This window comes from Pararge aegeria, chromosome 9 (genome assembly GCF_905163445.1).
Source record: "Pararge aegeria chromosome 9, ilParAegt1.1, whole genome shotgun sequence".
Taxonomy (NCBI): domain Eukaryota; kingdom Metazoa; phylum Arthropoda; class Insecta; order Lepidoptera; family Nymphalidae; genus Pararge; species Pararge aegeria.
Genome location: NC_053188.1, coordinates 5,119,959 through 5,146,421, shown reverse-complemented (window position 1 = coordinate 5,146,421; position 26,463 = coordinate 5,119,959). Strand labels below are relative to the sequence as shown.

The following is a 26,463-nucleotide window of genomic DNA, read 5'->3' as shown; positions in this document are numbered from 1 at the left end:
TGTTATTCATACTAAAACTAATATTATATGTTGTATATTATTTATATTTTTATATATATACTCCTACTATTATTTTAAATGTGAAAGTGTGGATGTTTTTTACTCAATCTGAAAATGTGATGAAATTTGGCATGCATGTAACCTTTGACATGGAAAAGAACATAGGCTACCTTTTACCGATTCCTTAAGTAGTTCCTGAGGGGAAAATAGTTTACGAGATAAGCCGCGGGCAGATAGCTTTTAAATTTAGTATGCATGTCACCTATGCGATGGAAAAGGACATGCCCTTTCTATACCAATCTCTCAAATAGTTCCCGTGGTAGGGTTACAAATTATTAACGAGCGCAGCTGTAGACTCAATTCTGAAGGCCACGCAGGCGAATTCGCGGGTAAAGGCTAGTTTATTATAAATGCGAAAGAGCGTTTGTTTTGACATGATTTTTTGCATACAGTTAGTTGAAAAGACGGACAGTAAGATAGGCTACTTGTTGTCAGAAAATACATGGTTCCCATGGGATTTGTAAAAAAATATAGCTAGTAATGAATACGTGTAAAATATGAACTTACCTACTACAAAATAAAGAAATATAAGTATTTAGACAACCATTAACAAGTCTTTCGGAAGACCGTGGAATTGGCAAAACATCTACGCCCAGCAGTGGACATTAATCGTTTGATATAATTATGAACAAATCTTTGTACCTACGTTGAAAATTAAGCAGTATTTCAATCATTTATTAGAAGCAAATTCACGTAGCAATTTCTTTGACACTTTACTTAATTTTATCGAGCAATGAAGGAAAAGCCTCCATCATTACGGATTCGCGATAATCCCATTACATTCCAAGTTTTGTCGATTCGAACGCCGCTTTCTGTAGCAATAAAAAGTTATTACCGAAGAGATGGCCTACAGATATTTCTTATATGATATCAACTCGAGTCTTTTACCATTTCGAAAAACTCTGAGTGTCTTTATGATTTTCAAGGTTGTAGGTACTTGATATAATTTTAGAATTGCCTTCCTATTAAAACATTATTTTGAATCAAGTTCTACATAAATAATCGTAAACTTTCAGTAAATGAATCATTAAAATTGGCCAATAAAGGTCGAGAAATAAATATGTATAATAAATAAATAAATATACTGCGAAAATACACACATCGCCATCTAGCTCCAAAGTAAGCGTAGGTTGTGTTTTGGGTACTAAGATGACTGACGAATATTTTTATAAATAACATACATCAATATAAATACTTATAATATACATATAAACACCCAGACAAACATTAATCGACAGTCGGTTGGCGCAGTGGGCAGCGACCCTGCTTTCTGAGTCCAAGGCCGTGGGTTCGATTCCCACAACTGGAAAATGCTTGTGTGATGAACATGAATGTTTTCCAGTGTCTGGGTGTTTATCTGTATATTATAAATATTTATGTGTATTATATTCATAAAAATATTCATCAGCTATCATAGTACCCATAACACAAGCTACGCTTACTTTGGGGCCAGATGGCGGTGTGTGTATTGTCGTAGTACATTTATTTATATAGCTTTAAAAAAAATGTTCATTACACAAACATTTTCCAGTTATGGGAATCGAACCCACGGCCTTGGACTCAAAAAGCAGGATCGCTGCCCATTGCGCCAATCGTCAACATACTCGTACATACGTACCTACTTAAAAAATGCATTGAATCGAGAATGATCGCTTTTGAAATGAAAATCGGTATCAGTAAGTAATTTTGATTTACTATGTAAAAACTACTATGTTATATTCTTCTATAGATAGCCCAGTGGTAAGGACTTCGGCTTCACTATCGGGGACCCGAGTTCGAATCAACTCAAGTTATGTGCGTTCTAAGTAATTGAAATATCACTTGCTGCAACGGTGTGAGTTTTCCATAATGTTCTCAAAGGCGTGTGAAGTCCACCTATCCGCGCCGGGCAGGCGTGGTGGACTACAACCTTCTCATACAGGGAAGAGACCCGTGAAGGCCGGCAATGGGTTGACAATGATGATGATCATGATCTTAAAACTTATCAAAGGTCAGCTTTATGCTGTTATGCATATAAAATTTAGCTCTCCCTCTTGCAAGGATAAAAACGTTTGTGTGGGGTGATTTTCGGCCATTTGTTATTTTAAAGAGGCGCCGAATACATCGTTTACAATTAAAACAAGTGTTGAACAGTGCTTGGGTGCTTTACGTGTCAGAGTGTCTACTTTACACGTTTGAAGAGCCGACGGACGTATTTTCATACGGGCTGCCTGAAGTACGCTTCATTAAAAGCGGATTCACATTAGTGTCGTGCTGTCGGGATTTGACAATTTTCTTTTACTTCAGAGTTATTTTGTCGTGTTTCTACAGAATGAGGCAGACTTATACACTTTTTAGTAGGAGTCCAATGAACCATAAAGTGTAGCAACTAAGACTTGGTGTATTCTCCGAGAGACAGGTTAGGACGCTAGATTCCTAATACTGGTACTGAGAATATCTTGTAAAATTGTCTTTTTGCATATCAGTTGGTCCCTACTGAAAATCAGCGTTGTAGTATTCCTTGGCATTAACTGCCATGGTGCTGCGGCACAGAGCTGAGTAGGTGACCCGTTGACCACAACGAAGCAACATACGCCTAAATTATTATATATATTTTTCTTTTTGTCGTCTTGTTGTAGTATGTTGTTATTTATTTATTGTGGTTAATAAATATTTATTATTATTATTACTATAAAAAAATTAGCATTCACATTTTTTTAGACCCAAGGTGGTCTACCTTGGGTGACCAGGTCGACCTTGGGTGTTTGGTTACTACCAACGCTTAAAATACACCGCGTATTTTACGTCCTTAACATAAGGATTATACTATTTTTTTTTATTTGGTAACTATGACCCATCTACACTATAACATAAAAGAATAATTAAAAACTAAATTAAATCAATAAAAAAATCTTACATTAAATATTAATATGCAATATACAAAAAGTTACAAATTAAAATTTATGCGTCCAGGCAGCCCTACGTGTAGTTTAATATACAGCTTGTAAATAATAATTTATTAACCAAAATTCACAAGTAGACTTAAAACTATTATGGTGTAATCATAAATTCTTACGAATTTTACCGTACGGAGAGTAAGAGTAATCGGAGAGTCGTTTCGATTTATTCTTTTCATCATTATGACTGACCTGACATATGTACCTATGGCTTATCTATAGGTATATACTCGTATGTTAGCGAGTATGGGTATGACTACCATACTCCCTAACAGGTTAGAACGCTACCATCTTAGAATGCATCATCAGTTACCACCAGGTGAGATTGCAAGGGTTAACTTGTAGCGGAATAAAAAAAACACCTGATGGTAATGGCAGAAAAACGCCATCGCCACAAACAGAGCAAAGCTTCACAGGGCATAGCAACACTTCCTATTAAATGCCGCCCTGTGGTTATCACCCTGAGACGAAGGTGCTAAGCCGATAACTTTGGAGGTGCTTGTAATATCATCGGTAACCATGCCCTTCTCGGCAATACAGAACTTAGCGGCAGAAGTACACGCCCCGTCGAGCTATGTAACATAAAGCGTCTAAAACAGCAAACAAACGTGACTATTATTAAAATAATAATTCTCTATGCGATGGTAGTAAGGGTTATCTATGATCAAACATGCTAGAGAATGAAGCAGTTAATACGAGAATCTTGACAAAACACATCACTCTTATGTGAATTAGGCTTAAAAACTCTTAATTAAATAAGATACTTAACTAAAAAACAACGGCGTTTTAGTTACAAGCAGAATGCTAAAAGAGAAAAAGGAACAAATTTTGTTAAAGTTGCGCTGGCTCGGAATACTTATTTTGCTATAAAAATATCTCAGAATACAGATTTTTTACTGCATCTAAATTGTTAAAAAAAACAACGCTGGATTGTGCGATAAAGTTGTTTATCTTTAGTTAAATCTTATTTATCGCGAGAATAATGGCTCAGTGATTGTAATTACTGCTCCGTTGGCCTAGTGGTTAACATGTTCAACTACGAAATACGCGGTCCTGGATTCTATTTCTGGGTAGTGCCAAAAATAAATAGCTGATTTTTTTTCTTTTTAAAATATTTAATTCAAACCCGGAATTAGGGAATTTGTGGTTTCCACCCCTGAGCCTTGGGAAGTTTTAAGTTACTGACTTACTGACTTAAAACTTCCCAAGCCTTTCCCAAGGGTGGAGTGGTTATTATTCACTAATATGTGATAAAATCTCAAAGTTCACCATCTCGCATTGAGACAGCTTTGTGGTTCTAAGCTCTAAATCCCTTTCCTCTGTGAGACATAAGTCTAGACCTAACAGTAGGATAAAAATAAGCTGAAAATAGTGTAAATCTAAATCTATATACTAGTATTATTATTTACAACTAAGTAAAGCCGTCAAAACAACCCAGGAATAAGGCTTGAACAAATACTTTTGCACCTCAGAGTAATTAAACGTACTACGTAATAAAGTCAAATTCAAAATTCAAATTCAAAAATGTTTTATTCTTGTAGACCTTTTCACAGGCACTCATGAAGCGTTCATAACTTCATTCATTTAACATGTAACACTAATGTTAGTGTTGCTGCACTTTACGGTTCTTTAGACTGCCAATGACAGATGTTCAGTCAGTCTCCTCTGTATACGTCATAAATTTAAAAGTGCCTTTCTGTGGAATCAGACTAATAATTTATTCTACTTTTTGAAGTTATACTTCTTTTGGCGCGTTAGGGAAAAATGATGAGAGTAAATTTTTACGATGAGCGCTAACCGATCACGAAAAACCGACACCTTGAAGTTAGCTATAGACTACAACACTCATTCTCAAAATCTCAAATTTGAATGTGAGGTAAACTTGGTTGTACGATAATGAGATAACTAGATAATGCTTTATAATAAAACTTACAATGTATTAAATACTAAATCTATTGTTAGTGGTTTTTTCAACAAACGTTAGAATAAGGCGAAAGACAAAATTTTATCTTGTTACTCCAAAGAAGTATAACTTTTAACGCGTTTACATAAGTACACACACGTTTTTTTTTTGAAGTTATACTTCTATTGGCGCGTTAGGGAAAAATGGTGAGACTACATTTTTACGATGCGCGCGCACACCGCCACAAAAAACCGACACCATGAAGTTAGCTATAGTCAACATTTTAGTTTTTCTAAAAATAGTTTGACAGCTGACTTTCAATAATAAATTTTTGAAAAGATTTTTATCTTGTTACACCAAAGAAGAATAACTACTAACGCGTGAACATAAGAACACACACGTTTTTTTTCTATTTCTATAATTTTTTTTTTAACATCCCATCACAGGTTTAACATCCCATCCGCGACCTGTGTTATCTTGCTAATTAAGTAAAGGGATCACTAAAACCTATCCAGCCCTAAGAAATACGATAAGGAAATTCATTTGCGATAGGTATAACTTCGTTTTGTGATGATAACATTGTTTTCGACCATCTACATCATGTGCTGATAAATGTTATAAGAGAAAGGGTCGTTCGTCCCGAGCAGGCAATTTTGTATCTGATCAAACCAAATGTAATAACTGAACAAATATGGAGGAACAATAGAAGGTAAATTAGTTTCTAAGGGGGAATGAAACTCAATTGTCAAAAGGATCGCCGCTCTCCTCTGTTTTATACGAGTATCTACAGTGCACACGTATACGGCTTCATAATATTTACTGTAGGTAAACTGTCTAGGTATATCTTAATATCAAAATACAACAAAATAGTGAACTTAGGTACATCAGGTTATAATAAGATATTTAGAAGCTATTTAAGATATTATATTTATACATATAGACCGACTGGCGCAGTGGACTGATTTCTGAGTCCAAAGCCGTGGGTTCGATTCCCACAACTGGACAAGGTTTGTGTGATGAACATGAATGTTTTTTAGTGTCTGGGTGTTTATCTATATATTAACGCTGTTGGATTACTAATAAATAAATAAATAAAATAAGTATCTATGTATATTATTCATAAAATTATTCATCGGTTATCTTAGTACCCATAACACAAGCTACCGCTTACTCTGGGCCTAGATGGCGATGTGTGTATTGTCGTAGTATATTTATTTATTTATATTTAAGATAGTATATATTATTAAGATATGAAACGGTGATAGCGCAGTGGGTAGGAGCTCAACTTCGCTTTCAGGGGGCCAAGTTGGAATCCCAGCACGCACCTTTAACTTTTCTGAGATATGTGCGTTTTAAGTAATTATAAATATCACTTGCTTCGACGGCGAAGGAAAACATCGTAAGGAAATTTGCATGCCTGAGGGTTCTACATAATGTTCTCAAAGGTATGTGGAGTCCACCAATCCGCACTGGGCCAGCGTGGTGGACTACGACCTTCCCCTTCTCAGTGTGGGACGAGACCCGTGCCCTGTAGTGGACTGGTAATGGGTCAAGATGATTTAAGATATCGATTACAATTTCGAGATTGACTAGTTCGTTTTTACAAAAATCCTCGCTCTCTAAGTTAAATAAAACAGAATATATATATAAGGTATATTTTTCGTTAATAGAAATTGGTAGGTTGTAAAACTTTGTCATAAGTTGACAGTAGTAGTCCGCGCGTGGGAAGTGCGATATAGTCGGGCTCGGAGTAATTTCAAGTTTTAAAACTTCATTATCCGCTTCGCCGGCGTTCGGGGGCAATGAATATGTATTTATACACATATTAACCCTCATATCTTCGCTTTGACAAGTATAATATTATTTATGTGTTTCATTATTTATACACTGATTAAGAATTTACTTGCTAGGCCAAAAATCGTTTGGTTTTGGATTTTCTGGTCTGTAATTCTTAAAATATTTTAAAAATAAAGAATCAAAACTCTGATTCTGATTGATTCAGAACTCTGATTTGATTCAGATTCGAGAAAGATATCACTGCGATATAATAGTTTCTTAAAAGTTACACATTCAATAGATATAAAATTAACAAAAATAAAGAATTGTTCTTCGTTAATAGAAATGGGCAGGTTGTAATAACTTCGTCATAAACTGACAGTAGTACTACTGGTGGTGCGAATGCCACGCCCACGGTTATTAAAAGGACTATACTGTGATAATAATCTTTACTGCATCAAACCGCATTGTACTAGCTTAAAGGGGTTAAAGCTCTAAGGCCATTTAGGACAGGTACATCAATGGGTGAAAGATGATGATACGAGTATAAGCATCACTATCAAAGTGGTATAGGTACCACATGATGCGAATACAACAATTCATTACACTAATTATGTAATATATAAAAGTAAACGTAAAACAAAACAAAAATTAGGAGTAAAATCAATTCATTAGACTGATTATGTAATATACATAATCAAGTACATTGTACGGAAAACAAAACAAAAATTAGGAGTAAAATCTGCCAGTGAAATGAAATCCTTACCATAAATGATTCATAATAAGTCTGAGTGTCTAGTGTGATATTTTCTAGTTACGTTTAGTCATGAGTTTACATTTAGTCATAAGTTTAGCATCATGAGTTATATTATAATTTTAATATATAATAGTCGGTTTATACGATCGTTTGCGTATATACTTTTATAATATAGTATCAATTTATATTATATCTCTTATAGTATTTGTCATTAATACAAGGATCAGTACATTGTCGACCAGCCCACATAACCTCAATATATTTTTTCGATCAATCGACTTGTTTACCGCAAAAAAACCAACAAAAAATTTTTCGTGGTTGAGTTTCCGTTTACTCGGTAAACCAGGTCAGGTGGTTTAAAAAAGGGTCAAAAATTATGCGCTAAACGACATAAAAAGTAGCCTTTATTCTTTATTCCAACGCAGCGCGAGGACTCATCCGGTTCTGTCCGCGCCTTTGAATCATTCATGAAAGCACTCCACATTCCGGTTGGGGTTTTTTTCAAATGGCCCAACGAAATGGGCAAGCTAAAGTTCGAAAACTGAACCAAAAATTCCCTTTATACTAATAAATAGTACGAAAAGGTACTCAGAGTTTATATAGTTACATAGTTTTTACACAACTGCGCAAAAAAGTAGTGTAATGTTTCCTAGGTTAATGTAAGTACGTGATTTCCTTTATTACAGCATGACTTCTAAATTATAAACTCATACTGATTTACAAAACGTACCACGCTTGCTGATTAGCAGTTAATAGATTAATGATAATTTGTTATATTTTAGACTGCATCTGAAGAGTTAAATTATTAGAAAAAAGGAGCTTTTTTATAAATTTAAAATGCATATATAAATTTTCGGAACCGACAGGATTTTAACCTGCGACTCTCTGGCAATCGCGGCCTTAGCGCTTTTTCCAATTAAGCTACGGCTCTCCTACCGTCGATGCTGAAATTAGTATATGCCTTTCACATCAGTCTTATAGCGACTGAGGCGTCAACTAGTAGGAAACGTTGCAGTTTCGATCTACTTTTTCAAAGGTCCATATTACAATGAGATACATTTGAAACAAGAGATGACGCATTGCTTTTTTATAATTTTTAAAATTTCTATTAGTGTTTTTACCTAAACTTGGAGGAATTATCAATTTTATAAATTTAAAATGCATATAAAAATTTTCGGAACCGACAGGATTTGAACCTGCGACTCTCTGGCAATCGCGGCCTTAGCGCTTTCTCCAATAAAGCTACGGCTCTCCTACCGTCGATGCCGAGTATATGCCTTTCACATCAGTCTTATAGCGACTGAGGCGTCATCTAGCAGGAAACGTTGCAGTTTCGATCTAATTTATAAAATTAATAATTCCTCCAAGTGTAGGTAATAAACTAATATTTTTTTTTAGCTTTTTGATTTACCTTGTTAGTTAAGGTAGCCTATTTAGTAGTAGTAGAGCTTTTTGTGACAGAGCTCATCCGTGAATACTACGCTTATTTCTGCCGCTAAGCAGCATTGTTGCAAAGGTGTGTTCCGGTCTGAAGAGCGTAGTTGCCGGTGTAGTTACAGGCACATGTAGCTTAGCACCTACGCCTTCGGTTAATGGACAGTTTTCCACTTACCATCATTGTGCTTGTTTACCGTTTACCTTACATAAGGATACAATCAATCACAGCGTCTCCCGGTGGCACAACATTGAGCGTAAATTTAAGTAGGAGGTCCCGGGTTCTTTGGGAATTTCTGAATTTTATTCTGGATAGACGTAGCTAGTTACGATTTAGTATTTCGGTGCGAAGGCGCGTAGAAACCTATTAGGGGTATTACTACCAAACTGCCTAACAGGTTAGCCCGCTACCATCTTAGAATGCATCATCACTTACCACAAGTTGAGATTGCAGTCAAGGGCTAACTTGTAGTGGAATACAAAAAAAAGACTGACTTTGATTTGGGATAGAACGACATCGGAGGCAAGGTTGTTATGTTTCTAAGCACACCCACTGGTGTATATGGAAAAAATCTGATAAACCAGCAACACCAATAGATACACAGTTTTTTTTTTTGTAATAATAGATGGAAGAAGCAGATGCGTCAACTGATCGCAAGCGAAAAATTATCGCCTGCAAGCAGAGCCACACTGAGCAGGGTATGCAGAAAACACGTCCTGCATCGTGCTGAACTATGTATGTCAACCTGAGGTGAAGGCGACCTCATGTGCCTTATATTACACCGGCAGCTACGGAACACAGGATTGCATCATAGTTATAAATAAAACCCTACTAATATTATAAATGTCAATGTAAGTTCGTTTGTTAAGCTTTCACGCACGACTACTTAACCGATCCTCATGAAACTTTGTACACATATTCTTGGAAGTGTTAGAAGTAATATAGGATACTTTTTAACTCGATGTCGATGGGATGAGTATTTGACGATATTATACCATAGCTCCGACAAATTATAACCCATTTAAATAATTATTTTTGTACTATAGAGGTACGAGTATATGTGTTTAATTTTGCCCAAACTGTCATTGGAGAGGACAGAACACCTCAGCGGACAGCAGAAAACCCCTCATTTAAGGCTTAGCGATACTGAAGACTTAAATTTTAGAACTACAACTAAATTTAATGTTACGTCATCAAAAAACACACGCAGCCGAAGTCGCGGGCAACAGCTAGTAAATAATAAATATATTACGACAATACACACATCGCCATCTAGCCACAAAGTAAGCGTAGCTTGTGTTATGGGTAATAAGATGCCTGATGAATATTTTAATGAATTACATACATAAATACCCAGACACTGAGAAACATTCATGCTCATCACACAAACATTTTCCAGTAGTGGGAATCGAACCCACGAACTGGGGCTCAGAACGTAGGGTCGCTGCAAACTGCGCCAATTGGCCGTCAAATATATCAACTAGTTATATCAACATACTAAAGATTTAAATGTATGACTCTACCTATATTAAGTCTGTACGTCCAGGTAACCAATGCTTTTAGGTACAATTTACCTTCTCGCATTACTTGAATCTTCGGAAACAGTTTTGGCGTAGTTGCTTTTCAACAACATCCAAGTCAAACGAGTTTCATGTTCCAAGTGCCGAAGTTACAACGTTTAAACTCAACTCGATTTCCTTTTAAGAACTCTATATTGGATAAATCGAGTGAACCTAAAATTTTAGATTATATCGATATCCACGAATTGGTAGTCTTTCACACGATGCATACTTTAATAACTATATTATAAACGTAAAAGGTTGTGTGAAAATTTGTGGATGTTTGGTAATCGATCAAGAATAAACGACACATACGTTTTGGCGTTTTTACTTGATTGAAATTAAATTTAGCACGCAGATGATCCATTACCACATAATAAAAAATAAACATTTACTACGACAATACATATAAACACCCAGCCACTGTTAAACATTCACGTTCACCACACAAATAATTTTCCAGTTGTGGGAATGGAACCCTCGGCCTTGGACTCAGAAAGCAGGGTCACTGCCACTGCGCCAATTGGCCTTCAAAACATAATATGATATTTCAATCTTGAGTCGAAATAAGTCCTGCTGCAATTACTTTAAAATTATATACTCTTGTTCTTGGGGCCTAAGTAATAAACGTGTTAAGAGTACTTTCAATTTTAGTTCAAATCGAATCTAGATAGAATTTCTCATAGATATGATATATAATCTTTACTTATAATATAACCTAGAAAAAACACTGCATTTTTTTGGTAAATGGATTTGAACTAAAATTTAAAGTAGTCTTAAGGTCTCCATACACCCGATTCTCGATTGTCCCGATTTGGACGGCCGATTGGCGCAGTGGGCAGCGACCCTGCTTTCTGAGTCCAAGGCCGTGGGTTCGATTCCCACAACTGGACAATATTTGTATGATAAACATGAATGTTTTTCAGTGTCTGGGTGTTTATCTATATATTATAAGTATTAATGTATATTATTCATAAAAATTATTCATCAGTTATCTTAGTATCCATAACACAAGCTACGCTTACTTTGGGACTAGATAACGATGTGTGTATTGTCGTAGTATATTTATTTATTTATTATTATTTATATACCATCCGATCTTCCGGATCTCGGGAGAAAAGTCAAGTCGCTAGGTTAACTTGGCAACACGTACCTAGTGTTGCCAACGTACAACCTGAAAACAGTATACAATTAAATTGATCGCCTATGAGATTCCGCTTGCTTCATCTGATACAATATGTATAGCATGTGGTGATGGCAGATTAGAATAGGTGCAGTTGTCACCACCCCCCTCTTCCCTCCCCACTAGGGATATTAGCAGAGAACGGGCAGCAGTGTCCGCTGTGCTTCTGCTACCATCAACTGCGATCACGAAACCGTCTGCCCAGCTCGTGGTGATTATGGGCAAACCTGTCCTTTGGGAGAACTCTTTAGTCCAGTGTATATAAACTGTTGTCAACATCACGTTGATGATGATATCTATAAGAAGTCTTCAGGAGATTGATGGGGCTAGATTAAGCCTTTTTTGAGGTTAGATTGGGTAACTATTAGATTGGGATTTGATTGTGGATAAAAAGGTAGGTTACCTTTAGTAAAAAAAAGCCGATTAAATACAATCTAGTTTCGAACTTTGGCTATAATTGAAAGAACTCTTAAGGACTCCATACACCATCCGAACCCATAAAGGTAGGATGGGATATAAAACAACTACATGTCACACAAATTTTAACTAATTTATAATAATCAAAGATCGGTATGTACATAGATAAGCCTAAATTAGTTTGCGCTCCGATTTTACCTAAAACAATTATTTGGACATGTATTAATTATTATCAATTAACAAACTAAAAGGACTCTGAACTATTTAAATTTGTTGTCATTTGCAAATTAAAATGGAAGCAATCCCAATAAAAGGACTAATTGGAAGCGTAGCTAATACTAATTGGATGGTTGTGTATAGTGTCGTGATAACAGTCATTATTTCGAATTGAATTTGAAGCAAAAGGTGAATTTTTTGAATTCATTTTATATAGCTTACTAGTGGTCCCCCGCGACTTCGTTCGCCTATGAGTCAACCATAAAAGATAGTCATAAGCTCTGCTACCCCTGCCTTTATTTGGCTTTTAAAGAGGAACAATTCCGTCAAACATTACTAAGCCAAAAGCAAGAAAACAAATATTTTCTACAACATTTTTAAGTCGGTGCCAAGTAAAATATAAAATAACTAAGTTTATAGTACCTAAAAAGGAGAGTACCTAGTTATTTTCTACATTTAACTTGGCAAAGTCCGTTTTTTTGTCAAAAATAATTGTTTAACTCTTTTTAGCCTAATCCTTACTTTTGCAATTATCTAAGTTAAGATAGCCAAATGTCAACTGCTCCTAACCTTTGCAAGATATTACTTTTCCTGTGGCCAGGGTGTTAATGGCTGGAGCTCTCCCAAAACTTCATCATCAGATTTTTTATCGTGACCAGCATAAGTTGAAGCGCAACTCGTGTAATACTCAATATTGTATTGTTTCGGTGGCCATCCATAAAGTCGGCTAAAAAGAAAAGAAAAGACCTTTCAACTATCTAAGAACAAATTTTCCATTCAAAAATTCTTCATTCGTGTAGGCCTATCACAGGCACTTAAGAAGCGTTCATACATATATGTTTACGTAATTGTTAGGGAATGGTGATAACATCGTTCGTCAACTTAAGCCTAAAGCTACGAGGGTTCCAAACGCGCCCTGGTCTAAGCCCACAACAAACTTAGCCGCGAATTTTTTTTTGTTGTCACTGTCTCATAGTAAATTAATATAAAGCTAGCTAGCTATTCATACCCAAGCTATTTATTTCATCGTATAAATTTATATTTAAAGAGAGACGCGTGATATTAATACAACAAAGATGATTTAGTTGCCATCTCGTTTTATAATACTGTTGAGAATGAGGTCAGCTGGTCGATATATTGGCTCCTATTGAATCCGCATTTCAATTGATACGCCAACATTGCGCCTGAAAAATTGTCTTTTTTTTTATTCTACAAAACTTTAGCCCGTGTGTAGTTTTCGCCGTGTGACGGCAGATCAGAATACAGCTGTCACGACTCTCGTCCGACTAAGGGAATATAAAGGGGAACGGACAGCATCGTCCTCTTTGTCTGTGCTACCACCACCAGTTACTGCGATCACAAACCCTTCTGCCAAAGGTGGTGATTGCAAACCCTTCTATTGGTTATACGTTTTAAATTTAAGCAATTAAAATATCACTCGCTTGATTGGTAGGAAACATCGTGAGGAAACCTGCCTGCCTGAGAGTTCTATAAAACGTTTTCAAAGGCGTGTTAAATGAACCAATCTGCACTTCGCCAGTGTGTTGGACTACAGCATAGTAGTACTTTAGAATAGTTCTAATTTGATTTATGTAATTCGTAATAATTCTTATCCAAATATTAAATATTTATAAAATATTAAATTGCCATTAGCTGGCGTGCAAATATAAGAAACCATTGATTGCAATATATAAATTAAAAAATATTCAATTTAAATACAATGCAATAATACAATAGCGTTAATAATAATTAGAGTAAAAAATATTCAAGTCCCATCCCTAAGTTCTCTAACAAGTATCATGGACATCGAACCTAGGTCTGCATGATCCGAACATTAACCTAAGGGTTAGCGAATTTATTAGTTAATTAACTCGCTACGGACTACGGTCATGAAAAATTCCTTTTTAGTAGATAATTCAAAAATATATAAAAACTTTACCTCCTACGAACTGGGGCGAAGAGTAATAAATTAACAAGTTGCATAGAGCATAGTTCGTAAAATTTTTGTTCTTCGGAAATATCCAGCGGAAGATCTCCCGGAATTTGCCAGATAATGAGGTTGTTTTAATTCGCTTAACTGGATTCAGCGCCCGCGGTTTCCTTCGGCTATCCTTTTAACTTGTTAATCAGCTTATCCGACCGCAAGGATTTGTGTTCCGCCCCAAATATAAAGTTTAACTCCTTACTGTTGTTGTGATCCTAATAACGAAAGTAGAATTACTTTGCGGCTACATAACCGCATAAATAAATAAGGGTGCAATACAATAATGCTTATCGTATCTTAATGAATTTGGTTAGGTACTGCAACACGTTGGACATGTTCGCTAGAGACAGACACACAAAGTATTCTATGTATGTCTGTCTAGCATGCAAACTATCTCTAAAAAATCTTCGCTGGTTTAGTTGTGAAGCTGGCTATTGGTAAAAATGGCTTTATTAGTTTATTTATTTATTAGCTTTTCAAGGGAAACAGACAGTACTATAACACATAAAAGTAATGCCGTATTTTTATATCACATAAACCAATGAAGTTTTCGTTAAAAAAGAAAACCAAAAAACTTTGCCATATTAAATTTATATCCTACTTTTTAAGTTTATTTTTGTTGTGTCCATTGTTTTTTTTTCTATTTGTGGTGTACAAATAAAGTGTATAAATAAAAATAAATAAATTTAAAATAAGTGCCAATTTTGACAATTTTTAAATTTTATAAAAGTAATCCACGTCTATCTCCGGGATGCAACTTATATTTGGCTTAAACAAATCTCTTCTCTTGATGAAATTTGGCACAGATATAGCTCGCATTCTCGAGTTGGAAATAGGATACTTTATATCCCGGAAAAACGGCAGGTTCAAGTTACTAGGGACTTTAAAATATAGCGTTTGTTATCTAGGCCTTCTTCACATCAAAATTTTGAATAGACACAAGTGTTAAAGTAATTTCGTCAAGTGGTTAAATAAATAAATTTTTGATAACTATAATTCGATAAGTGCCTCATATTTTATTAATTGATAAGCATTTTAACTAGTGTGCTAATAATTCTTATTAACTTAAAGTTTTTCAAGAAAAATGATATTTGATTCAAGACATTGTTCCGTTGAGTATTTTGATATAAATACGGTTGCATTTTCTATACATCTTAGTCTTGAATGAGACTGTACCGATTCAACTTTACATTATGGTGTCTTAAGTATGTTTTCCCTCTGAAATCTTTTGATAAATTGCTCAGAAAATTTGTTATCCCTAATTCCCTACTAATATTATAAATGTCAATGTAAGTGTGTTTGTTACGCTTTCACGTAAAAACTACTTAACCGATCCTCATGAAACTTTGTACACATATTCTTGGAAGTGCTAGAAGTAATATAGCATACTTTTTATCCCGACATTAAGCTCGGTTCCTTTGGGAGAGGGGATGAGTGTTTTACGATTTTACATCATAACTCCGACAAATCTAAACCGAATTATATAATTATTTTTGTACTATAGAGATATATGTGTTTAATTTTGCCACACTGTAATTGAAGATAGAGGACAGAACTCCTCAGCGGACAGCAGCAAACTCCTCATTTAAGGCTTAGCGATACTGAATACTTAAAATTGTTTTAGAACTACAACTAAATTTAATGTCACATCAAAAAACAAACGCAGACGAAGTCGCGGGCAACAGCTAGTTTGTTATAAATTGTATGGATATTTTATGGCAACAATAACGTTGCTAAGTAACCAATTTGTAGATTACGCATGGATCGAATGTAGAGAATTTGTAATAGTCGTTATAACCAGTTATCCTGGATAACTAATAACCTAAACTGAAACCTAATACCTAATAACCTGGATAAGCCCGCTGATTTTTTTTTAAACTGATAACAACGCGTTTCCATGGGCGACAGTGTATTAAATAAATAGCAATAATCCATACGAAAGCGTTATATAAGGCGCAGGTAGTAAGGAACGTGAATTTAACAATGGCCTATCTTTTTATCCACTCGAATTCAACAGTTCGTAACGCCTCACCTGCACCCTTAATCAGAAATCGATAGAGCCTCCCGCTCCGAGCGATAAATGTAAATCACCTCATTGACTGAAGTATCTATATTGGACAATGTCACATTGAATGTGCCGCTTCAGAATTAAAATTAAAATGCTTTTGCATTCACTACTGAAACAATTGCGTGTTGGAGTGTTGGCGATGCTGGGTTCAAATATTGGATAGAAGCAGGCGATACTCTGCGGAAATCCATGATATATTATCAAAATTAAGCTATTTGCTATACTCCGCGTAAAGCAGGATAATATGTGTGGTGTAATTTATAATTTCTTCAATCCTTATACTCCACACCAAACAGATCTTCGGCAATATTCCCTCTACGCACGTTTCGTTCCGAAACCGGATCATCCTCAGGAGAGGTTCACTTTACAATGAATATGGATGATGGAGTATAGCAAATTAAGCTTAATACTAACACATATGCAATACATTAATATGACGGCCGAGTGACGCAGTGGGCAGCGACCCTGCTCTCTGAGTCCAAGGTCGTGGGTTCGATTCCCACAACTGGAAAGTATTTGTGTGATGAACATGAATGTTTTTCAGTGTCTGGGTGTTTATCTGTATATTATAAGTATTTATGTGTTTTATATTCATAAAAAAATATTCATCAGCTATCTCAGTACCCATAACACAAGCTACGCTTACTTTGGGGCTAGATGGCGATGTGTGTATTGTCGTAGTATATTTATTTATTTATTTAAAAAAAAAATATATATATATATATATATATAAAAATAATAAATTTTGATAATATATGATGCTGGGTTCAACTACAAAGAGATCGATCAAAGTTATTAGCTATTGTTCATATAGGTTTAAAACGGGCAGCTCTTAATAATTCACCATCGTCATCATAACATCAAACCGTTACCGGCCCACTAGAGAGCACGGATCTCCCACAGTGAGAAGTTGTGAAGGCTGTAGTTCACCACGCTGGCCCAGCGCGGATTGGTGGACTCCACACACCTTTGAGAACATTAAGTAGAACTCGCAGTGAGGAAACTAGCATAGTTTTCCTCACGATGTTTTCCTTCACCGTTGAAGCAAGTTATATTTGAATTACTTAAAACGCACTTAACTTAGAAATGTGCATGCTGGCGCTATCACCGCTTCCTTTTTCTCAATAATTGAACTTAAAGATTACCCGACATCATTACTTTTTACTGGAAAATACGCGTATGTTTTTAAAATATTATCCCATCTATACTTTGTGCCTGTGAGTTCGATTGCCACAGCTGGAAAATGTTTGTGTAAAGACCATGAATGATGTTCAGTGTGTAGGTGTTTAGCTGTTTTTTATAAGATTTATATGTATTTTATTGTATTTTATTAAGAAACATATTTATTAGCCATGTTAGTACCCATAACACAAGCTTCGCTTACTTTGAGGCTGCATGGCGATGTGTGTATAGTCGTTGTATATATATATATATATATATTTATTTATAATAAAACTGTAACGTTGAATTCTGTACATTGAAGTTAATTTAAAAATGTTAATTTAGATCCATTCTTTAATGAATACTAAAGCCATAACTGTAATTTTTTGCCACATTTATGGGGATTTAAGTGCTAGGGCGTAACAAAAATGTAAGATTTTTTCTTGTCTAAACTTCAAAATACGAATTAACTTATATTACGATTTCGATTCTTCATGTAAACATAACTGTGCATGGTTTGTGATATGAGCTGAGACTGCTGGATACCCAAATTTTCCTTCAAACTTCCCAAGTCAGGCAACAAAAGAAATTTAAAATGCACCGAGCTGTCTTTTATGTCACTTTTTAGTTTGGAATGTTCTGATGGTTGAATCCTGAAGGCAGATCAACCTGATAATTGAAGGTCGGCATGAAGTAATGCTCAGCGGTTCCGTGCAGACCTGAAGGGGTCCGAAGGGATTTATTTCCTCCTCAAACAAAAAAAGAAGGTCAAGCTCATAAAAATATAGCGTTTAGATTATGTTGATATGTGTTTGCATTAAATATAATTATAATTCTATTACTGTGCTATGAAAGCATAATACAGACCGCTTGTAAATTTTGTTCTAGTTTTTAATCAATCAACATTACAGAAACTGGGCGTGAGTGTAATGTGTTGTTACAAATAATATGACTGCATAGTCATTTATGTGACTGGAGGCAATCAAATAAAGAGAGAGAAATATAAATCGCTGCCGCGGCATATTACTGATTTTTCCCGAAGAGATATGGCTTGTGTTCGAGGCACGGGGCGCGCTGTGGGGATATAATTTGGCGCTCACTGTGATACTATCAAGGCACATTACCCTACAGATACCACGTTATTTAGTGGCGCCATTTGGCTCGCGTCCTACGATAACCAAACAACTATTTTTCCAGTTATATTTGCATAAAATAATTCCAACAGTCAAACAGTCTAGACATATGATTTGTAGTGACAAATATATCAAAATCATACGTAACAATAACAAAACTCCTGTAAACTTTTCTAATACATCACTGTAATCACCAAACTTCCACGCAGTGCGAACAATAAGAATTAAAAAGCTATTAAAGCTATACAAAGGACAAAGCACTTCAGCTTCTAGCTTTTCCATTCTTAAGTCTTCATCTCAGACTTGTTAGAGTTGTTTGGCCTGTGCCAATAAAACCACTCCAAAGCGCTAGTCAAATCCTTCAATATGGTCGCCGAATAAGTCGCAAGGTTGTTCCGAAAATTGTTGAAGGCTAATTTCAATTCAATTCTCCGTGCTGAAAATCATCGGCCAACTTAGATCGACCAAATTTTTTTTAAACAATGTTCCTATGTAACTCTTTTGTATGCAATAATGGAGCCTAGGGGGAAGCTTTTCGTGCTATGATTTTGAGTATTAAACGCAGGTTAAACTCGAAGGAAACTAACAGAAATTTGCGAGCTACATTTGTGAAGTCCGGCTTCTGCGTAAGCCTGATTTTCTTATTAGCTGGGTGTATTTAAACGTGGTCAAGAGAAGCTTCACTTGCTTAACAGCCTTGGCATATACGTAAATCTGGCAATCTTTGCTGTCAAACGTCACTTTTCGTATTTATTTTTGAATGCAAAAGTGGCATATGAAAGCAAAGATCGCGAGATTTATGCCTGTTGCCAGCCAGCTGTGAGATGCGTAATCACCCTGCCGGAAGATCTACAACAGCACATACATAGGGAGATTCAGGATGAACTATAACAATTGGATCAAAGGTAGTTTTCACCATCCTGGATTAACACTTCAAAGTTACGAAGCTTGCTTCACAATAGGTACATTATTCTCTCATCGCATCGAGGAACTTACAACTGACGAAATTTGAATCTACATCTACGATCATCTCGTGCGTATAGCCCACAATAGAAGTTCGCAGACAGGCAAAAAAATTATAGGTGTTTTATACGCAGTGGACCAGTAGCAGTAATTCCGTAGACCGTAGAGCAGTTGCTAGTGAATGGTATAGCGAAGTTTCTTTTCCTCAAGCTATCAGGGATTTGAATAGTGAGCGACCAACGAGCGGGATCCGTGCAATTATTTTTCACCAAGATAGCGTGCTCCCATCTGTTATTTTAAGCAACATTAAATATTTTAAGTTCCCAAAAGTATTCTCCAATGTTACAAAGGAAATGAAACATGAATTTTTGCGACATAAAACGCACGCAGTGTAATATTAAATAGGATATTTACGGGAGAAGGGCGGATAGAAATATGGTGCACACTTTATGGCACTGTATAAATTATTGCACAACACAAATTCAGAATGTCAAGAAAAGTATTCGTGTCATGATATTACGAATGAGTTACTTTCTGAATTAGGAAAATAGAACGCTTTTCTACTGTTTTAATTCTTTTAAATAATATAAAGTTGTTGACTTCATCCGCGTTTATTTTATAAAAGCATTTTTTAAGTTTTGTATTTATGTAACAAATAATCGGATATAGTTTAAGATTTTTTTTAATTTAGTGTATCTCCAAAAAGAACTGTTTTGTTTCGGAGTAGTCCTTATACTTTTTAAACTCGCAATAACTTCCACAAAATGAAATGTCCGATTGGAATTCATTAAAAAGGGTCTAACCGCTATATAACCCTTGATGATAGAACTTTTTATCTACATAAGAATTAATACTGAATACGAATTTAAAAAAATAGTAAGCAATAACCCGAGCGAGAGGTGCAATAATAAAGATAACTAATATCTTTATAAATATTCGTTATGTAATATCGCAGCCGCACTCATAACTTCCAACTTCCTTCTCACATTCTTAACGCTTACGTTAAGCGGATGTTGCGATTTTATGAAAAATATACTGGAACTAAAATATATTAGGTTGAAAATGTAATATTACAAAGTAGTGATATATTGCCTACATACGTGTATACGCCTAGCTACGAACTTTACCTCATAGACTATTTTGAATTCATACGACGTCCTAACGGTTTTATGTTGTGAACAAATTAAATTGTTCGTATAAATGGAGTCGTTTACCAATTTTCTCCAAAAGAAAATCCTGTAGGTGCAAAGTTGAAAAGCAAATTTATTATGTCTCCAAAACTGATATATGGGCATACTTTACTAAGAAAGAGGGTAAAATTTCCTTTGATAGGAATAAGAATGACAGAAGTATTTTGGTTAAATTGGAGAGAAAAGTACAAAATTACAATTCCAGCAAAGATAAAAACCACAAATCAGCTCCAGATTACTAGACAGCGGTTATGGATTATTTTAATTAAGATAAAGCACCATGATAACGTACAATTATAGCAGATTTAATAATGAATTGATTATCTGGACTAGACGATTTTGATGGCTTTGTTTGCGTAAATAAGAACAAAATGTTAAAAAATATAAAAATACTACTAAATACCTACTTTAAGTAATCGATGCCACGCTTAGAAAGAAGAATAGATGAAAAATCATAAGTAATTTTTGTTGTAACATACATAAAGTACATATTTTTTCGTATAATGTACGGCGTAACGTGATATCAATGAAATTTTCTTAGATAACAAATATCATACACGTAATTTCATAATATGTAGTATATCGAATTTAGCACCCGCAGCCGCTGAAAGCAATAACAATTTTGCTATTTTATAATGATATCGTGTAATCATAAAATATATACACTCGTTATAGTAGTAGTTTGTTTGGTAAATAGAGTGGTCGGGGATGTCATAGTTGAAACTAAGTCAGGAAAAGTAGCTGGTAAAGAAGTCAAGTCAATAATCCGTAATGAAAGTTACTTTTCCTTTTTAAGCATTCCTTATGCTGAACCCCCTATTGGAAAACGAAGGTTTAAGGTAAGAAATAATTAATAATTAGTTTAAAGTCATCTTTCCTTTATCTTTTCATTAAACAAAGTAGCTCCTGCCACTTTTACGTTTGTATACACGCATATTATAGTAGAAAACACGCAAGAAAATCAAAGATTTGTAATGTAATATCGTAACAAACATAGTTTTGCGCACTTATATTTCAAAAGCCAAACAACGGAATTGTATAATTTTAAATAAACGACAGAAACTACACGCTAGCATTTTATGTTTCTCTCCTAAGAATAACCCACGAAATCATGTTTATCTTTTATTACAAACAAATTATGAGTTATTTACCAAGCTATTTTAAACAATACAATATCAATCCTTATCCATTTATATACCACAGATTATATACATTAGATACGTTGTGCATTTCATGTAGATCAAAATTGCCATCTGAAGCATATCATTAAAATGAGTATCTTAGAGGATATTTAAAATTGGAGACAGAGCGACTGGCGGGCCGAAGGTCCGGTACATTTTACAGCAGTTGTGGGTATTGAACTCATGCGCCTATCGGTGCACAGTCAGTAAAATAAAATAGGATATCAAGATATCCTTTAGTATAGATTAATCATAATCATAATATTATTAATTACTGAAAACCACACATTGCATTTAGTATTATAATAATTATTACTTTGAACCCTATAATTACTTTGTCTTTTTAGCCACCGGTCCCTCATTTAGGATGGAAAGATATTTATGACGCCAAAAAAGAACGAAAACACTGTGCTCAGCAGTTTATACCGCAGAGAAAGGTTGATAGATATGGATTTTGGGGAGATGAAGACTGTTTGCATTTGAGTATACACACTCCTAATTTACCAACTAACCAGCATATGGAAAAACCTGTTATAGTATTTTTGTATAATGAAAACTTTAGGGTATCCTATAATGCTACTAAAGAGTACGGACCAGACTTTTTTATGATAGAAGACGTTATTTTAGTTTCTTTAAATTACAGGCTAGGATTCTTAGGATTTGCATCATTTGAAGATACATTAATTCCTGGTAATAATGGCATAAGAGATGTGTTATTAGCTTTAAAATGGCTAAAAGAGAATATTCAGTACTTTGGTGGTAACCCACATAATATTACTCTTATGGGTAATAGTGGAGGGGCAGTTATAGTTGATATATTACTACAGAGTCCAAAATCCAAAGGGTTGTTCAGTGCAGCAATTTTACAAAGTGGTTCCTCTTGGCATCCCTCTTACATTGATACTAAGCCAAAACAAAGAGCTATTGCCTTAGCACAGGTACTTGAAGTGAAACCGGAAACAAGCGAGGAGCTTATAGAAAAATTATCTGACATTGATGCAAACAAAATCACAGATGCAGAACTATATCTTATACACCCAGATGAATCTATGTCGACTCAAAGAGACATTGTCCAATTTGGACCTGTTGTTGAAATTGATCACGACGATGCAATAGTATCAAAGCTTCCAGAAGATAACTTAAATAAACTGTCGGTACCGGTGATGATAGGTTTTAATTCAAGAGAAGCAATAGAAATAAATGAACGCTACCTTCATAATCCAGAATACCTAAGAATCGCTGATAGATATTTTATTATGACATTTCCACGAAGAGTAGACTATCATTTTGATATTAATGCTAAAATATATAAAAAAGCTATAAAAGAAATCAGAAATTATTACTTTAATGATGGATATATAAGGGAAGATAAACCAGGTGAATTTTTGAATTATATTGGAGATATCGTAAGTTTTTATCCAATAGATTATACTGTTAGAAAATATACAAATACGTCCTATGCACCTGTTTACTATTACATGTTTCATTATAGTGGCAAATTAAACTTTCGCAAGATAACAAGTTTAAATGATGCTTTGAATATTGATGGCACTTGGGGAGCATCTGTTGGTGATGAGTTATGTTACTTATTTGTTTGCAAAAAATGGAGAAAAGTGTACAAAAATTTATTTGATCAAGAACACTCGGATGAAATAAAAGTCTTAACAATGATGGTTAAATTGTACACAAATTTTGCTAAAACTGGGTATGTTAAACTTTTATAAAAAAAATTGTAATTCGTAACTGTAACATATTTAAACATAATCATAATACTTTTCAGAAATCCTACGCCTCCTGGAAGCAACTTTATTTGGAAACCAGCTTCCTTAGAAAACCGAGAGTGTTTAATCATTAGTGACAAACTTGAAATCAAATCTAATTTATATGAGGAAAAAATTACATTTTGGGATGACTTCATAGAAAAATATGAAAAGTATGCCATCAATGGCGTAGTCAAAGACGCGGTCAAAAATGAACTATAAGTTTAGTTATATAAAATATAGAGAGGCAATAAGCAGGTAAACCATCGTTTTACCAAGCATAATACGACGGTCGTTTTAATGTATCAAGTAGAAAGTATTTCCAAATCTATCGTTTACAACACGCTGATCTGCATTGATGGTACGTTTTCATATATTACATGTAATAACTATTTGCTTAAATTTGTACTTACAAAATGTAAATTTACTATTTACAATTTGAAATGATGTTCTGATGTAAATGGTTTGTATCAAAACAAAGAAAATATATAATTATTTTTGTCAATTTAACTTTCCAGTCAGTGACTGCGTTTAATGGAGCACTGTCCAATATACTTTCAGTCAATGAGGTGATTTACATTTATCGCTCGACACGAGAGCCTGTATCGATTTCTGATTAAGGGTACAGGTGCGACGCTATCATTTGTTGAATTTGAGTGGATGGGGAGGAACATCCTTTTTTATTTAGCACTTTTATCTTATAGACATGAAGAAGTTATTTTTATTGTACCCCTATTGCCTTCATTTGTGAAATAAGCCAAATTATATACTTAAATTGTTGCTTGTATCATTATTTCCCAAGTCATTATTTCCCAAGAACAATGGCGAACTCCCAAACAAATTTTTATTGAATTTGTTTTCGAGTCTACTAATAAAAAATTTGTAAATGTGTTGAGTATGAATTCCTAAATATTTCTTAAATAAAGTCACAAAATAAGAGGCATGCATCTTTATAAACCACATATAAACTCGTTAGCATTCTTATTAAGACATCTAGAGATCGTGGTGATTAACTTTCAAAGATGTTTGTAGTTTCATTTTATGTTTACATACTATTTGGTTTCATTTTATGAAAAAACTTGGATTATGCATGTTAGCATCTCAGAATCATGAAAAATTCATTTTTCTGAGGTTGATATACAGCACAGCTCTAAGTGATGTCACTCAAGGATTATAATATTCTATAGACTACTCAATTGAGTTCACAATAGAAAAAAAATTAAGGTATTGTTTCTAGCCTTACTACATATGTAGACGCTCAGGAATTTTATAAACAATTTTCCCCACTTTTCTATGTGTAACTAAGTGATATTTTTATGGTAGGTACGTTTATTTGCCTCTTTTCGTGGCTTTATCGCTATCTTACTACCGTTCTAGTAGAATAAATATCTATTCACTCAGTAGTCAATATAAACTCACGTGTTTTAAAAACAACCTTTATAATTGCACTTCTGCTAGAAAGGACGATAATCTGGATTTCAAGTAAACATAATCATTCATTTTTAACGGGTGATTATTAAGTGACCCATAGATGGATTCCAATAGTATTATACTCGTAAGTCAAAATAATAAAACGTTCCGAAAGTTTTCCTGTTAAATTTTGTTTATGTCCCCATTTAATGCGTCCTTTGGCTCACAAAGGGCAGAGATAACAAGCAGCCAACACAGGGATTGTTATTTTTATTATCTCTTATTGCTTTTCGTTGGGATGACGTATTATGTGCTTTTGTTATACCGCTTCGTATGTGGGTTACGATGTGATATTATCATATCGTATCACAATATCGTGGTATATTTGTTTTCATGATAAGCAGTGCGTGCGTCAAGTCGTTTTAATGAACATAATATTCCTTATTTTGTTTTGTCCTTCAGTTTCTTTTTTTGCTCATATGAATATTATAACAAAAGCCAAAAAGCTCGGTGCTCAATACCTTTATATTTAAACCAAAAGATTTGGTTAGTTAGGATTTTATTTGAATCGAGACTTCTAAAATATTATTATATACTAAGGTATAATCTAGTTAGTATTTTATATAATTAGAGTCACTTTGCTGGTATGTTTGCATTTGTGTATATTAGTTTATGTATTAGTATTTAGTTATTCGTATGTATAAAATAATATTAATGTTTTTACTGCAGAACTTACACTATGGTATCACTATTCATAATATAAGAAAGTTTTGTATATCCCTTCAGTTTCTTTGCTCTGATAACAATAATATGACGCTTTGAATATCTTCCCCTACAAATATCTGCCTGAAATTTTAAATATCACGAAACATTTAAATCAAAGTTGCCACATAATACGTACTTGTTAGGTATAAAATCCCTTGTCAGTTTTTCCAATAATTCCATATATATTTACTACTGGGTAATATGTTCAAGTACAGATCCCGGGTCGGGTCAAAAATTGTTTTTATACATGTTATAAATATGTGTTGAACATGAATGTTTTTCAGTGTCTAGTTCATTTATCTGTATTTTAGAAGTATTTATTTGTATTGTATTCATAAAAATATTCATCAGTTATCTTAGTACCCATAACACAAGTTACGCTTACTTTGGGGCTAGATGGCAATGTATGTATAGTCGTAGTATATTTATTTATTTATTATTTATACTTATATGCTACGAAGTACTGAGGAATCGAGGTTAGACTCGCACATGAAAATCTTCATATAAATGTATAGTCCGTTAAACTGTGTGTACAGTTTAAGCGCTGTGAGTTGGTATGCGCTGAGCTTTGACGTCAGATATCCCGTTCGCTTTTCGTTTCAAAAA

General features: G+C 34.5%; 1 protein-coding gene across 1 annotated transcript; it reads left to right on the top strand.

The window, feature by feature from the left end:
- Window positions 1-16,817: 16,817 nt before the first annotated feature.
- On the top strand, window positions 16,818-23,904 carry LOC120626599 (esterase E4-like). Its single transcript, XM_039894158.1, has 4 exons — window positions 16,818-16,845; window positions 21,417-21,580; window positions 22,270-23,627; window positions 23,703-23,904. Exons 1-4 carry the CDS (start codon window positions 16,818-16,820, stop codon window positions 23,902-23,904), a joined length of 1,752 nt encoding a protein of 583 aa, XP_039750092.1.
- The last annotated feature ends 2,559 nt before the right edge of the window (window positions 23,905-26,463 follow it).